Source organism: Pleurodeles waltl, chromosome 4_1 (genome assembly GCF_031143425.1).
Source record: "Pleurodeles waltl isolate 20211129_DDA chromosome 4_1, aPleWal1.hap1.20221129, whole genome shotgun sequence".
Classification (NCBI taxonomy): Eukaryota; Metazoa; Chordata; class Amphibia; order Caudata; family Salamandridae; genus Pleurodeles; species Pleurodeles waltl.
In genome coordinates, this window is record NC_090442.1 from 975,100,127 (window position 1) to 975,117,838 (window position 17,712).

The 17,712-nt window shown below is 41.9% G+C and overlaps 1 protein-coding gene across 3 annotated transcripts in view; it reads left to right on the forward strand.

The window, feature by feature from the left end:
• CELSR1 (cadherin EGF LAG seven-pass G-type receptor 1) overlaps window positions 1-17,712 on the forward strand; it is a 393,160-nt gene that overhangs the window by 249,724 nt on the left and 125,724 nt on the right. For all 3 annotated transcript variants that reach the window (XM_069229728.1, XM_069229729.1, XM_069229730.1), the window contains exons 6-8: window positions 11,511-11,668; window positions 12,988-13,151; window positions 14,881-15,006. In XM_069229728.1, the coding sequence (XP_069085829.1) occupies window positions 11,511-11,668; window positions 12,988-13,151; window positions 14,881-15,006 (448 nt within the window). The remainder of the gene's footprint in view (window positions 1-11,510; window positions 11,669-12,987; window positions 13,152-14,880; window positions 15,007-17,712) is intronic.

The following is a 17,712-nucleotide window of genomic DNA, read 5'->3' on the forward strand; positions in this document are numbered from 1 at the left end:
CTGTGTGAAGGACAGGATTCTAGTTCACATGTTTTAAGCCATACCTTTAATTAAATAGGCCCCGTCTTTTGGAAAGGACACATAGTTGCCTCTATTTGGACAAAACCATACCACTTAAGCCACTGGCCTCTGCATGTTTTTACACATGGTAACACTATATGGGCTAATATTTCTTCTCATTATTACCAGTTTAACAGCCACATACAGCAATAAGTAACTGAACGATAACCAGTTAAGCTGTGTGAAGAGCCTTCCACTGGGCAGGAACACATCACCAATATTTTCGTAACTTTTGATCTGTTTGAGGAAGAAACAATTTTTTTGTTCACATCAGCAGATAATGCAGCAGATGATGGGTTATGTGACAAATGGGTGGCTTCTCTATGCCAAGGGGCTGCGTCCCTCTGAATCTCCTGCACATTAACAGTAAAACAATGTTAAATAGATTCATTTGTTTAGCAATACAGTTGTGTCTAAACAAATCTATGCAATGGGCTGTCTGTCCCAGGCTGCCTGCCCCACCTCGCTTTGAAGCATGAGACGGAAGCCAGGAGGAATCAACTTCTCTGCAAAGTGGCGCACGACTTAGCGTTCTAAACCCCTTCATTCCATTGTGGTAGACAGTGATATCCACTATAGGCCAGTGACGATTTTAGCGTCATGGTTTCGGGCTTTGGAGTCTTCATCCCTGCGTGAGGGCAGGCATCTGTCGTTCATGGGCATCGATCCCACCCTTTCCCATTCATCACACAATAGGAGTGAATGCAAGCACGTCTGGTTTAGTGCCTTGTCCTCTGTGATAGTAAGTGTTATGATGCGAATTCTATGTTATTTCTGTTGTGCTGAGACCCCTTGTCACCTTAACCTCACCCTCATTGACACCCCAGGCCCTGGCTGCAGGTCTATGGCCCCTTCAGAACTGGAGCTGCTGTATTTGTTCCTCCACTAATTGTTCCAAAAGACGAGCAGGGTTCTGATTTTCCTTGCAAAGTTCATCCACATATCTGAGTCAAGCTCAAAGCAAGAAATATGTGCTTACAGGAAAGGCAGTTATCTGCTGTGTGGGTTAAAACTGGCCCTATCTTCATACCCTTAACATTAATGTCAACATGACGTTGATTTGCGAACAATGAGTGTAAAAAATGTTAAGGTAATGTGTGTCAGTGATTTTGTTCCTCTCTTTTTTTTCACGTTTTATTTAATGTTGCATTCACCAAAAGAGTTAGCTGTTTCATCATGCTCTGTTTCTGTATTTCTTTCTGTGCATTTTATAACTCTTGCATAGGGTATACTTTGACTTGTGCCAGGCGCTGGTGCTGAGGCTGATGGCAAATCAAAGCGCCTGTCAGTGTGTTGGCGCCTCTGCAGAGCACACAGAACAATGGTCATGTTTTATAGCTACAATTGAAATTCAGTGTAAATGTGTGTGAAGGCTGTGCAAAGAGGTCAAAATATTTAGAAGGCAAAAGCAAAAGGAAATAAAGTGCTCAAGTGTGTATGAGTGCAGTGTATGTTTGAGATGGTAAAATGAGGGCGATGCGAGGAAGTACATGCAGGCAACAGTGAAAAGAGGGTGCTGAAGAGGAAAGTGAGGAGATGTGCAGTGAAAAAGGACATACATATCTAACATGAAGCGCACATAACTGGAGGCCATACTCCATCCACAGAGCGCAATAATATTTAATTCATAGTCTCACAATTTCAGATTTGGAACATTTTTTATGTTAATTATTTGTAAGAAATCATTGTTGTTACTCATTTATCTTCAACAGATAACTATTGACAAAGCTAATAGGACTAAGTTTTAGGTGTATGTCAGTTGTTGTGTTATATTTTTTGATGCAACAACATCTCGGAGCAAAACCAAAATAGAGGTCGGGTGGCACATAAAGTGAATCACATACATTTATTTTACATGTCCCTTTTAGAGAGCCCCCACTTTTTTCATCCAACTTAAAGATCTGTCTGCACATATTTCTGTATGAATGATTGAAGCCCGCTGCTGTCTGTGCTTTTTTTTTTTTTATGCCTGTTTAGAACATTTTCTTCCAAAGTTGATGCCGCATGCAGTGCAAGATACTGCACAAACACACACTTTAAAGGCCTGAAGGTGTCACACACTACAATTTGCCCTTTAAGATAACTGTTGAACTTATTATTGCAGTAAGATATGGGGCCATTTTTAATGTGTTTAATATTTCAAGGCTATATATTCGCACTGCTTTATAAACCTTGCCGTCTCACTAAATGCATTTGCTTTCAAATGCACCATTTGTTAATTTTTTCAATTCGTTTTTTGAGAGGACCACCCTTGAGCCCATGTTTGTCCATTAGGCTTGCTCGCTTCCCTCGCTACATAGAAGTCATACCCAACGTTTACACCATACCACTTTCAAAGGTCACCAGCCGCCACTGGTGACAAATCCATAATTATGCGTAAAATGCTGCAGGCGAGTATTTGCATAATTAAAGTGGCTCTGGGTATAGAGTATGGTTAAAGGTCACACAATGTGCCAGTAGCATTCTGGGCACAGTCACAGCCGATACCCAGCTTACACTGGGGTACTGTGCACAGAGTGCAGGCATAGGACATGTTCAGTGATCAGAGCCACCAAGAGCCTTCTGGGCACAGCAAAAAGCCTTCCAATGGACGTCAAATTTCCTGGGAGTGGTACTGCGGGCTTTAGTCTTCGTGCAGTCTGTATGGGCAGTATGTATGGTTAACCTTTGAAGCGCTCTAAACTTTCTCTGAGACAGCTTGACCCTCTAAAAAATAAACTAATAAATAGGTTACTGGTGAGTACATAGTGTGTTTAGAGGCTCCTCTAATGATAGGATGTCACAAATGTTTAAAAATGTTAAGCAATTTTGGATAAGGATTTTTTTTTGCGAAAGTAAACACAACTAGGTTTAATATTTTTCACAGTGCATCATATTTTCTTCTGAGTAGTTCGTGATGTTGAGCTGATATTTTTGTTAACGGGTCAGTTTGTTTTGCTGCAGCTTCAATGTGAAACAGTTGTAATGAGGCTATTTATGTTTTACTGCACAGAAATTAAAGCTGTAACTCCACTAAGTCATTTCAGGTTGTTATCCTGTGATATGTCCTCTGTCAATATTTTAACTTCAAAGACAGCTGGCGCTGTGGGTTAAATCTCAGGCAGGCGGGAAAGATAGACACAATCTCCCCCCCCACCCCCATTGCCTGCTATCGCAGCAGCAAATCACATGCTTTTATGACTGTGTGTAACTGAGAAGGCTGTACGTTTGTGGAATGTAAAGTAGACACATCTGCTTTTTTTGCCTTAACAAATATGGTTCTGCTGGTCACCTCTCAGGTTTACAAACAATATTTGTGTTGCTCTTCTAGATTTACTAATATTCAGTTTGTGTAAGAGTCCGTAATTCAGGTCACCTTGATCATATTTGCTTCAGATATGAGTATGTGGTTTGCTGAGCTGATGTTAAGCTAAGGCTGCTGCTGACAGCTGCCTTACAACACTCTGCAAAAGGCCACATGGAGGCACTCTAATGCAACAAATGACCAAAGAGGGCTCCTTAAAGCATCAAAAGGCCTTCAAAGTGGCACCTATTAGGGAAAAGGTCGCATTCGAGACAATTTGCAAGGGGCTCCTAAATTTCTTCACACAAGCTGGTGGTAATATGTACTTTGTGACCCTAGCAAAGACATCTCCTGAATATGAAGTAAGGGAAAATCCGAATTGGGGGGAGCTGTGCATCAGGACAGTTGTGGCGGGGTTTATGCTACTGTAGCCAAAATAGCATTTTGTTGTTACTCTCTTAATTATGACACTTTTACTATGAGTAGAAACAAATTTGTCCCTTGCAGATGCCAAGCTATTGTCCCCGAGCCGACGTGATGCCAGATTCAGGAGAACGTCCTGCACACACCCTGGAACTGAAGCATAATTTAAAAATGTACTCTGTTATAGGACACCTAAAATTACCCAAGCACAGGGGCGTAACTCACACCCCAGCAGCCCCTGTGGTGCAAAGGGGGGCCCAATCCCTCCAGGGATCCCCTTCAACAGATAGATTACATTTCTCTGAGGTATGGGAGTTCTAATGGGCCCCTCACAGTGTTCAGCAGAGGACCTCATTATTCTACGCTGCCGCTGCCTAAGCATTATATGAAGTCGTTTTATCTTTAAGCGTTATTTATGCCTGTACATCCCGCCACCATTTTCAATGACGAGCTCTTCAAATAAAACACTTTGGCGTCAGACGGGAGCTCCTGGCTCATTCCACAGAGCAGCAGGGCAGATCTGTTCTCAGGCTCCGCCAAGAGAAAAATTGTAATGTCTGAAGCCTCAATGGAAATCTGACAGGGGCATTAGTGGAAAAAGCTGGAATGCTACCATATCGAGAGCAAAAGCTGGCCTGATTATGTCAGCTATTATTGGTACAGGAAATGGAGCATTTTCCGTGCTGGGCTGGCAGACATGTCACCAGCAGTGGAATCTGTATTTGGTTCTCCTTTTTAAAACTGTAATTAGTTCACCTACGTAACTCAAAAAAATATCTTCAACCTGGATTGTGAGGTGGGCAGGCCATGCTGACTATTCTCCTGTTTTTAGCCCCGGTATTCCAATGTCAGGATTTCAGGTTTTCCCAGGGATAACAGCAAGCACACAGCATTAAATCACCACGTGGCTCCTTGGATCGCATGTAGTAATCAGTCGAGGCTCGTGCTAATGGAAAGGGGTGGGGCGGAGCGCAAATGCGTGTGGGGGGATAGTTACATTTTAAAAAAAAGTAAGTAAAAAAAAAAAAATAACACTTACCTTCGCTCCCGCGCCTCACTGCTCCTCTGCTGCTCCGTCTCGCTGGCGAGGCAGGCACAGGCTTGGAGCAGCGTCGGGATTGGCTGGGAGCGCCGTGGCTGGGCGCTTCTGGGCAGATTGGAAGCCTTTGCAGGCTCTCTCCAGCCCAGCAACTGTGTTGATGGGCTGGAGAGAGCCCTGTGCGCATGTGTGTTTGGCCGGCCAAACACACATGCGCTCTGATCTATGTTTATGATTGTTTTTTGGGAAAAAGGTTTGTCGCTGCTGGTGGGGGGCGACGCTCCTCTGCCCCTATGGAGGAGCCACACCTGGTAGTAATGACAACTAGTTTGAACAATAACAAAAAGTTATTTAATAGCGCTTCTGCTAGTATAGTTAGGGACAGTCCAAATCATATAACACTGCTGCTAATCTTAGGTTTCATTCTTTTAATGAGTTAAAATGGTTAATTATTAGCTTTCAGGTGCTACAACAATGAGACATATGGTGATGGGCTTTTCTGGCACAGTGCTGGGCTGAAGCCTTGCTTTATGCACCTGCAATGAGTAAAGCTAATTCATTTAACCTGATATCTCCGAGTTAGTGCCTTGTTTTTAGATAGCTCAGCTAGGAACAAGTGAGCGAGGTTTGACTAGTTTCTGAGCTGTGCTGTCTGAAAATAAAGTACTGACTCGGAGAGATATCGAGTTAAATGAACTCACTTTACGGACTGCAGGTGAACAAAATGGTCACTCGGCTTTGCACTGCACCTGCAAAGCCAATGATAATATGGCCTCTTGCAGCAACAGTCTTGCACTGGTGGTGGCTGAGACTTAAGCATGTCTGTAGGCAACAAAAAAGATCTACATAAAACAGGGCAAAACAAGAATTGAGTGCCAACACCAGAACTATTGGCTTTGACAAATCTTGTTTTTCAAAGAATGTGAGGAGTACTCTGTAAAACGTAACCAACTTCACATTTTCACCAATGTACCCTGGGCAAAAGTGACACCAAGAGGAAGGGATATCTGCACCCGTCAATGTAGCCCGTGCTGATGTAATCGCTATGCAATTGTAGATACTGAGATTAGACCCTTTTTATTCAGAATGTGCCGAGACATTTGTTCTGACGCATCACCTTGGACCATAATACTACAAGCATAGCTCCTCCCCGTCCTTCTTAGTAGTTGGTAAGGTGGGGTGACTGATCTATGCCCGCAAACACGATTTGAAGTTATTAGATATTATGATTGCAAACTGCACTAACAATTGTAAACAAAATATACACAGTGTATTGAAACTTTCACTATAAGTAAATTTAGGGGTTGAAAGTGAGTAATACGGGAGACTGATCTGAAAAATAGACTGACACCTAGAAACTTGTACCTTTTGCGACTATTCATAGATAATACCCCACACTCGAAACTCAGACACATTTAGCCCTATAAAACCAAGATTTACGTGTCCAAGGGTGAGAATTAAAAAAAACACTCCCATATTCCAGTGGGGGTGTAGGAGAAAGGCTTTTCTGCCTTGAAAAGCATTTACTTTCACTGTGGAGAAAAGAGAAAAACATTACACCTGCAAATGCTCGCTTTCTCATTGATCTCGCCTGTATCTGCTCCATTTTGAGGAAAACTGTCATGAGTACGTTTTTATAAAATGGAATACCCCTAGAAATGTATTTCTAGAACAGTTATAGATTTGCAATACTACACAAGACATTCTTTGTGGATTCCCTAAAAAGTCTTATATCCAGTCAGAGCTTAGAAGGAATTAGATGTCTGACTTTTCATGTCTGACCTTGGTGGGTCCAGCCTATAAATTCCCAGTAGCTGGGATTTTTTTTAAACATGCAAGGTAATGTGTGCCGTAAATGCTGATCTCGGTTATAAATGAGCATCTATTTTTTTAATGGGTAGATGGGTGGCTTAAAGTTGGCTGTGGAATTTCATACACATCCCTCACTGTGTTAATCTACTCACTATTGTGCCTACTTGTTTATTTTTTTATGTGAAACAGACTATTACATAGTGGGCATTCAGCGAAGGGTAATTTGTGTATTTATATAAATTATATGCACTTTTATACGAATACAATTGCCTATAGACCAAGCACAAATTAGCCACTTATCTTCGTGAATGTGCAACATGTGATGACCATTTACTTATGGCTGTGTTACGTCACATAGCTTTTCATTTTGTGTGAGGCCTACAACAAAATGTGAATGGCTGTAGCTAATGCCCGAAGGTGAGGTATGTTCTATCTCTTCTTTCCATACACTGCAATAAAGACAATTCGAACGAGGGAGACTCTATTGATGCAGAAATGTACGGAAGACCTTCGGGATTTGTCAGGTGCACTTTCTTTGTAAATAGGTAATTCAGTGGCCAAATGGGACCACCTCTGGGATCATCAATGTGTGATAAAGCACGTCTTTACCAAATCTGAGTTGGCATCCAGTCTATAGGCTCCGTCGGATGCATGCTCTGGCATTCTAACGTTCAAGTTGATATGTTTCTCTCTTGCATGGTGAATGGGAATCTGGTAACATCCACAAACATCCAAAAATCATTGAAATCCACAGGGATACTTAACTAAATATAAACTCCAGTAATGGCATTTTCTGAAGGAAATCACAGTTAATGTATAAGTTTGTCAACCTCACAGAACTTCACATGCAAGTGAAATTTTGTGCAGAAAAAAGACTTTGAGTATTCCATGCAAAGCCTACTTTTGTGGGATTTTTTTCTAAAACTTAGCCAACCTCATAGATTTGAGGTTAAAAAAAGAATAAACTTCGAAAAACTAGATCAAGCCAACATTCACAACTTTAAGTAGTAGTAGCCCCAATGATCATCGCAATAATTACCACTTTAGGATGTAGGCCAACATTTGGACAGCTCTTTTTCTTTGACCTCTAATAGAATTAGACTACTCACCTGCTTGCATATGTGTTTTTTAGCACTGTCCGAGAGGCTGTGGGAATTTGAGAAAAACTCTGTATACATTTACCTCCTTTTTGGCCTGTTGTAAGTATTCTGTGGGCTTTTTACCACACCCATTACACGCCCATCACTTTCACTTGCTCATGGGCTTGCCTTTCAAAAATCCCTTGATGTCATTGGTATATGCTTTACGTTTGTCCCGCCTTGGGGCAGTTTACTTACTGCCTTGCAGACTGACCTTGTTACATGGATTATTGCATGATTGCCGATATACTTCAGCGTGGGTGAACTATTTTTTTTCTTTTGTCTCCCCTTTGTGCTCCTTGGTGCGAACTGCGCAGAACACTGCGAACTCCATCAGTGGTATTGAAGCGCTGGTCACATTGTTCACGCTAATACCTAATCAGATCAATTTATTTTGGATCCCCCTTTCATGCTCCATATCTTTCACAAAAACACGTGTAATTGATAAATGCTTTATGTAAAGAACACAGAAATTCTCAAAACTGCTCTCTCAACACAGCGGGAGAGCAGATACTACAATATTCACTGCAGGGAAACTCACTCCATAATGCTTTGCAGGCCATTACTTGTAGAAAACAGTTTTGCTCATAACTCAGCCTGTGATTGTCCTAGGACCATTGGACCACCTCCAAAACATTTGCGACAACGTGCTCTTTCTGTATACATCATCTCTGGGTCCCCACACTAGGTTAGTGGGGACCCCAAAATAATAACCCCTCTTACCTTAGTGTCTTTTTAAGCTCTCATATGGCTGGAACTTTTGATTTAGAGCTGGGAGTAGTTTGTGTTTAAATGGCCTTGTTTGTAATAGCATAGCAGTAGGCATGTTAGCGCAGAAAATGTGTAAGGCACCACGCCTTCTAGGGGCTAAATATATGGTTACAGTGCATTACTTTCTGCCAGTTTCTTTTCATGTGGTTATGCCCTCTAGGGGCTAACTATTTGGTTACATGACCATGTTTCTTACAAGTGCTATTTTCATATTGGTGTCCTCTAGGGGCTGTTCTAAACATTAGTCTAATGCCAAACGTTTATTACTGGTAAAGAATTCTATTGGGTTTACACAATAATTGTATGTTTTGTTAATCTCTTCTTATTGCAATTATGACCATAATTCAGGCCAACCTAACATCCTTATTAAACTATGACTGTTTGAACACTCTTGATATGTTTGGGTGACCCTTCTAAGCATTACAATCAACATATTCGCGGCACAGAAACTCACCCCATAATGCTTTTCAGTGTATTACTTTTACAAAACATTTTTGCTCATAACTGGGCCAGTGGTGGTCCTAGTACAATGGGACCACCTTCAAAACATTCACCACAATGTGCTTTTTCTGTCTGAATCATCTTGTGTTCCCACACTAGGTTAGTGGGACCCCAAAATAATAACCCCTTCCTACCATTCAGTGTCTTTATAAGTTAGTTCATGGCTGGAACTTTTGTTTTGCAGCTGGTAGCAATTTTGTTTTAAGGTCCTTGTTTGTTGTATCATTGCAGTAGGCCTGCTAGCCTTCAAAATGTGTAATGCACCTCGCCCTCTAGGGGCTAAATATTATGTTACACTGCATTACTTTCCGCCATTCTCTTTTCATGTGGTTATGTCTTCTAGGGGCTAACTATATGGATATATGACCATGTTTCTTACAAATGCTATTTTCATTGTGATGTCCTCTAGGGGCTGTTCTAAGCATTACAGTCTTACTGCCAAAAGTTTATTATTGACAAAGAGTTTATTGGTTTTATAATAATAATTATGTATGTTTTATTAATCTCTCCTTATTGCAATTATGACCATGATTCAGACCAACTTAACAGCCTTATTACACAATGACTGTTTGAACACTCTTGATATGTTTGGGTGATCCTTTCAGTTTATTTCTCTCATTAATCCTCCCTGGCTGTCTTATGCCTTTTTTGGAAATTGTGTTAGCCAGCCAGCAACTCTGATAGTGGGGTGGTGAAAGTGGTATTCTATTGGAATTAGCATGGAAGATTTAAATTAGGATACTAAATGGCAACATTTTCATTTTTGGCTACAGATAGAGGAAGAAGGTAAATGGAAGTGCCTTAGTTGTATGCAAAGCTACTGGAATTATGTGGCAGGAAAAGACCAAATTATGAGGCAGGGTTGACCAATGTATGTGGCACAAAAAGTCCATTTATGAATTTACAGCACCAGTAGCTCTAACTCAAGCAAATGCGAGACCTATTGCATTGCAAATGCTTGTTTAAGAATCATTTTGAGGGTGTAACGAAACTTAGTGCACAGACTTTGTGATTCATTGTGTACATCGAAGCTGCAACCTGCTTTTACTTATTTTTAGTTTTTCTCTTATCTTTGGATTTGTTTCAGTTAAGTCTTACAAATACATGCATTTTACAGTTGCAAACTCATTGGCTGAACAGTGACCAACAAAAGATAATAGGGCATAGGTTTGAAGGCGTATTTGCAGAGGTTGTGGCGTTACAGCCAGAGCTGCTGATTTTGGAACTGGGGAACCATGCTCGAATCTGCTGTTGGTTCAACATCCTGTGATTCTAGATATATCACCAAGGGCCTCGTTAAGAGTTTGGTGGTCCCACAACCTTGCGGGGAGGACACCACCACGCCATCCCCCCCACCCTACTACAATGTTCACACCGGTCTGACCAGCAGGAGCATTGCAATGGAGCATTCCCACTGGTCAGACCGGAAGGAACAGTACTATGAGATGGCACTCTGCTCCCTTAAAGGAGCCGAATGCTATCTCGTAGCACAGAAGGGGCAGACCAGCACCCTCTGAGTGTGCAAAGCAGAGAGTGCGCATTCCGATGGTGCTGGGCAGGAGGGCCATGGGCAGTGCAGGGTCCCCCCTGTGGGCCGCAATACAACCTCACTGCCAGTCCGTCCATGCCGGTCAGACTGCCATGGAAAGGCTGGCGGTGAGGGGAGTTGCAATCAGCCAGACAGCGCTGACTTCAGCGCCGCCCTGGCTAAGTACAATTCTGACTACCGTCATGCTGTCGGGAACCATGTTTCCGGTAGGGACGGCGGTCTCTGTTAAGTCTGGCCACCAGGGTTGTAATTGGACAGTTGGGCGACCTGGAGTGCAGTGCTCCGACCGTCAACGCAAGTGCGGTGGTCCCCAGAGCGCCACACTTGTAATGTGGCCCTTAATCTTGCTGTAGCTAAACACAAAATGAGTCTGAAGTTTTGTAATGTAACTGGTGCTCATATAAAGAACGCCGATGCCTGTAGTTCACCCTTGTGAGATCTGCTGTGGCCCCAGACTTTGATTAGGAAAGTGAGCAATGAAATAACAAACAAGTAGAAGGAAATGATAGGTGCAAACTGGAGAGGTAACCAATAAGGGGGAATTTATATAAAGTGAGTTTTTATGTACTGTCATAATGACCAGTATTCTCTGAAATTACTGGACAGGTGTGCATTTGTGTGTCTGAAATATCCTGTCACATCACTATAGCGCTATCAGTGTGGTCCAGATTCTTTGCCTGGCATTGACTATTAGCTATCACATCACAAATGACTGTTGGTCGTGGTAAAGCGTATGTTTCAAAATGTGTGTGTCTGCAAGCATTTAGCTCACCTTACCCTGTGTTCGATAACATATAGTGGGCAGTGATGTACTGCAAAATGGGTTGTAATGAATGAGTAGAAAATGCCAGAATGCTGCAATTACTGCGCAGGGCAGTCATTTGATACCAGGTTCACAAACCTTAGCATTCTTCTTTTCTTTTCCCTTGGCAGCCCAACATTGGAAGACTGGGTATCCCACATGGGCCATCTGGCGAGAAAGTTGCCGTTGTAACAGTTGACGACTGTGATACCGCTGTGGCTGTGCGTTTTGGAAATCTCATTAAGAACTACACCTGTGCTGCTCAAGGAACCCAGACAGGATCCAAAAAGTAATGAGCCGCTAATCTGAACACTGTATTGATTTGTTTGAGAACTGCAAAATGAATTCCAAGAATGCCACCCCACAGCAACTTGGAATTGTGCCAGATTGTTGACTGCAAATTAGGAAGATATTATTTTAGAATAGTGTTGCCTTCACGGAAAGAGTGATGGTTCAGCATTATTGTTGAAAAATTCATATCTATGCATGTTTGAACTAATCATAGCCAGTGGTAATTACAAAGGGTGCATTCCAGTCCATATATTTTTTGCTCATTGTAATGGTACATGGAGGCACCAACCAAAAGCAAATTAATCATAGTCCCATCTCAAATGATGCAGTCCACTTCAAAAGGTAGGATGTGTCGCCGGTGAGGGGGAACACTTTCAAGCCCAGATCAGTTCGGCCTTGGTGAGCCTCATCAGTGCAGTACAGCCTGAGCGCCTGCGACACAAGGAGCTACAGGGCCCACGTTTGGACATACTTAAGGGGACTCAACGAGGAAAGAAAATAGTAAGGAATGGAATTAATGATAGCCACTAGTAACAGGTCTGGGCACATTTTATTCAATTTGTGTTTTGTTCACTGAACCTCTATGTGAAACAAACTGAGAACCTCCACAAAAGGGCAGTCCATCTCCCTTGATTGGGTAGCACAAAAAAGCTATAGGCAGGTTTTGGCCTTTTTGGTCTACATCAGAGTGAATCCATTGATTTCTTATGTCAAGTCTCTGCAGTGCCACAGAACAGCCAGTATAAATGTCTGCCTCTTGTATCAGCACTGTAGAACTCTCATAAACTGTGTTTATGTTCTGTTGAGTGGACCCCATGCCTTACTGCCAACCACAAGATATTTGGGCAATTAAGAAACTATAGAAGATCCAGCTTCTCGAAGAGTGGACTAACTGTGCCCTGCTAAGAAAGGGTGAGGTTGAGCTTAAGCATACATGTCCTGGAATGGTAGCTGTTGTGGAACCCACTGGCATCACACAGTTCATGAAAGTTTGTTCGAGTCCCCCCCATTTTCTAGTCTAGTAACCTCTTTACAACTGAAACTGCACGCTTTGTTGCTACGTAATGAGGTAACCTGAAACAGAGTGTGACAAAATGGTGGGTATTGATGAGAAACCATCCAAGATGAATGGTTCCACGATTTGTTTCAGTTCAAAATCATATGTGCATCAATTAAAAACATGCAAAACTGAAATGTGATTGTTTCATGCTTTTTATAAAGGCATTCACCATGTACAAGTGTTTGTTTAGACCAACAGAAAAGATCTGGTAACAGTCATATAGAATTTCAAAGCTTATTTTTGTTTTTTAACCTTAGGTCTTTGGATTTGACTGGCCCTCTGCTGCTCGGAGGAGTTCCAAATTTGCCAGAAGATTTTCCGGTACAAAATAGACAGTTCATAGGCTGTATGAGAAATCTGTCAATTGACAACAAACCAATAGACATGGCAAGTTTTATAGCGAATAATGGCACTATTGCAGGTAAGAACAATTCAGTATTTAGGTTATGAGAAAACAAACTCCGTTGAAGGGAGAGAAGGCTTCTATTCACAGCAATGATAGTGACGTTCTGCAAGTAGGTCTCACATTGGAGTATTGGTAGCTTGTTGAAGGACTTCAGGGATAAACATGTAAAATAAGCAATGGTTCCTACATTTGCAGGGGTACGAATCATCCACCATGTATTTCAAAGCCTTAAAGTCAAGAATAGTTTTTTTTTTGTTGCAGCTAGGTTTCAGTTCTACACAGCCGATAGATGACTGAGAGGATCAAGATTCTCTGAAACAAATTTTACACATTTCTGTTTTCCAGTGATGAGTAGAGGGTTGGGTATTCATTGGGTAATTAATACCAGTCACGTGTTCACTTGCATACCAGTGCATACAGTTGGTGATGAATGTGGCACATATTGACATCCAAAGTACTTGCAAACTACTGGGTTGTACTATGCAACTTACCCACATGAGTGTTCTCTCACTACATCCTGTGAAAGATCTGCAAAAACTCAAACATTGCTCTTTAATCATTTAGGTTTACTTATTTATTGGAATTCACAAAGGGCCAGTTGTACGAGCTTTTGATTTGCGACTCGCAACTTGCGATCATTTGGGTATCACAAAACACAGTGTAGAACAGTGTTAAGTACACTGTTTGCTATTCCCAGTGGGGTCACAAATCACCTACCTCATGAATATTCATGAGGTATATCGCAATTTGCGACCCCATTGGGAATAGCCGTACACTCGGGGATGGCGGCTTGCTTGGGGACATGAGACCACCATGTCTGTGACTGCTTTTTAAATAGATTTTTTTTTTTTTCAAAATTCAGTCCATTTTCCTTAAAGGAAAACGGGATGCATTTCAAAAAGAAAAATGAAAAGTTTTCTTTCAATTTTTTCATAGTACGCAATGGTCCCTGGGACCACTGCGTGCTCTGAAAAAACATTTTCTCTTCCATTCATAAAGGGTAAGGGGCCCTGAACACCCCTCTTCCTAATACTGATTCGCAAAATCCATATTGTGACTCGGCAACAAGTTACTGATTAGCAATTTGGACTTTGTACACCAAAAGGCATTTTTCTGGTCACAAACGGGCCGGTTCATTTGCGACTAGAAAAATGCTTCGTACATGTGGCCCATCATCCCTTGAAGTATGTTTGGAAATTTGCAAATTGATTTGCTTCCAGGGACCTTTCCCTTGATCCCAGTAATGAAAATTGCCCACAGGCAGACAATCTGCACTTTAAATGTTTTACTCTGTTTTTCTCTATATGAAAAACATAAAATGAATATAAGGCAACACTCTTACACAGTTAGAGGTTATCCTGAACATCTGGTGTACACCATGCCCTCCTGATGAGCTTTTCCTGGACACCTATACTGTAGAACATCAATTAGATATTCTGACAGCCTCATTTAATGTTCTAGTACCCGTAAGACTGTATAATAATGTTGCCACAAAAAAAAACAGGAAAATAAAATTGTTTTGAATACTTTGTCTTCATTGGTCTGTGCAGCATATTTTTATGATATTGTTCCGTTCATAAACATAGTAGGCAAGTGCTCACACTGCTATTGTTGATTTCCATTCTGAAATGAAGTGAAGTGAGTAACATAACAAGAATTTAGTTTAATATAAAACATTTTAAGTTGTGCTAGTATAGTTGTTAGACAAGGAATATGTACCTAACAGATTAAATTCTTCAAACAGGGTGTTCGGCAAAGAAAAATTTCTGTGACATGACAGTTTGTCAAAATGGCGGAACATGCATCAATAAATGGAACACCTATGCCTGCGAGTGCCCCCTGCATTTTGGTGGGAAGAATTGTGAGCAAGGTATGATAAAAGCCTTCTTGTATAATGTATGATGGCGAATGTTCACAATTTTATGTAGTCATTCCCTAGGTGGCCTCAGTTTCATTCTGGTATACAGTGTTTTTGCAGAGGAATGTTGTAATGGGTAGTCATGAGGTTACTGCATGGCTAAAGGGCTTAAAAACAAGTATGGATCTTAATCATTCTTCCTGAGAGCAGCAATTGGGGAATATGTAATTTGGAGCTGATGTTCCAATGAACTCTGAACAAAGATGAGGGAGCATACAACTTGACAATGCCCCGGTGCCAATGCAATTTTTCTCCAGCTTGGGGATCTCACTTAGTCAGTAAACATGTAGCTTTTGCACTGATGACTGGATGCAAATGGAGGGTCAAAATTGCAGGATCTGGTGCGGCATTGGTTCCTTACTGTGGAGCAGGAGAGGTGAAGCAGAGTCTGTGCACCGCGTTGGTTCCTTATGCACCGGCAGGGTTGATGTCCGGTGGGTTCAGACGTGATGGGGGCGAACTCACAAGGTCGCAGTCACACCACAGGGCTGCGGGCGCCTCTGCGGAATAGAGTGTCACAGACGTCAACATGCACTCGGGAATCAGAAAGTCACGGGACAACAGTGGGTCTGCAGCAGCATCACGCCTATGATGTCGGCGGGGTCGTCACACTCCAGCGAAGACCACAGCTTGATTTGACCACAGGCCAAATGGATGGAGGCCTTGTAATCAGTGGTGGATTGTTGAGGATTGCTGAGTGCCCGGGTTTGTGATTTAAGATTTCTGTTACTGATGACACCAGGCCTCTTAACATGGGTGCAGCAGTGAGGACAATAGCTAGGTTAGGATTGAGGCTAGATCCATCCTGTGCCAAGATGTCTTTATTTGTACCATTTTGTCATATGCCATTGTATGCGGCCCGAGTAATTACCAATGGCTGAGGTTAATTTAAGCATGCAGTCGATCACCTTTTTGTTTACTTCAGTGCAATGCCCTGTGTGGGAAGTGCATGCCCAAATATGGGTCCCATGCACACTGTGCCTGTGGAACCAAGCTTTTGCCAACTGATGAGCCCTGAGGTCTTGGGCTGCTTGTGGTACAGTTCAGGAAGGGCCAGGCCTGGCAGTTTGGGCTAGACTTTCCTATTGGAGAAGGGCCAATACTTATTGCATAAGGCTGGGTCCAAACTGAGGTGACATGGTGTGCAAAATAAAGCAGGACTGGGATGCAATCCAAGTAATTACCAGAGGCTGAGATAAATCTAGCATCCCATCTGTCACTTTTTTTTCTATACTTTATTGTAGGTGGGCAGCTATCCGCCATGGCGATTTTCTTTTTTTTTTTTTTTTTTGTTTTTTTTAAATGAGGGTGCAAATTGACATTGTTGGAAGTGGGTGAAGTTACATGTCAGTGATGTCACTCATGCTACATGTTGATTAAAAAAAAAAAAAAAAAAATACCATGTCATTAAAAGCTATTCATCTGCAGTTTACAGCAGTCCTATATGGTTATTACCGACCACACTGTCTTTTTTGGTTAAAGGTGAACACATTTTAGTAACATGCTTATAAATTACATATATGTTTATATTCATTTTTATGAACTAAATGTTTTTGGTTCATAATTATTCATTGAATGAAGGGGACATTATTGCAGTCTTTTGTAGTTTAGTAGTTTAAAATCTATTTTCCTTTAAAATGACGTAGTGCTTCTCTGCTTATTAAAGCAACACACCTTTTGCTCATTAGTTTGGTACTAAATTGTTGTAGGCATGGTTAGGCCTCCTTTCTTTTTTGGAAGCATTGCCCATTTTGTGAGTTTTACTTTAGAACCCTTGTCAAGTCGCAACATAAAAACACAATTGGAATTTCCACTGTCCGAGCATGACTGGATTTTGAAGGTCCCTCTTTCATAATGAGGGACCTTAAAAATAAATCCGGAACCTAAGCTAAGGACTTTGTACAGAGTGGAGTCAAACAAGACGTTGACCGCAAATGCTGTGTTGAATTTTCCCTGATGCCATTCTTGCTCTTCTGCTTAGGAAGGCTCCAGCACCTTGACGTTTCCTTTTGTCAATGAGGAAAGAGAGTTCTTTGGGTCATTCATTGAATCACAGTCCCCTCTGGAGGAAGCCAGGTTTCTCTGTGTGTTCTTCATGCAGCATAAGTATGTGCTGTGTTTAAAATGTCTATCATAGTCCCACATTGTGTTTTTTAGGTCTCGCCTAGGCAGCACATGCGCGAGATCTTTTGTTCTCTAACAGTAGGCCTGCCCATTGCTTAACATTGTCTGGCTTCATTGTCACTATCATTTGCTTGCATCTTATTGGTCAGCTGCCGTAGGTTTCCTTCTTCTTTGTGTGTTTGTCCTTCCCATGGAGCATGAATGCATTACTTGTGTTCTTCCGTTGCTCATTTTTATAGACGCTACTTTTTACTTTGTGCTTAAACACCAGTGTGTGCCTTTTTCAGCTGGCTCCATCGTGTACTTCTCACATGCCCATGTTCCTACTACCCTCCCCTTGTTTCCTCCCTCATCCGTGTGGCTTGCCATGCCCCCTTCTGCCCTCCCATGTTAACTTCCACCACCTTCCTTCTCTCACTATCTCTGTTGTCAGTGTTGTTGCTTACCCCACCCGCCATTTCTCCTTCCATTGTTGCCAGTGTTGTTGCTTGCCCCACCCACTCTTCCTCCTTCCGTTTTCTTTGTTGTTACTTG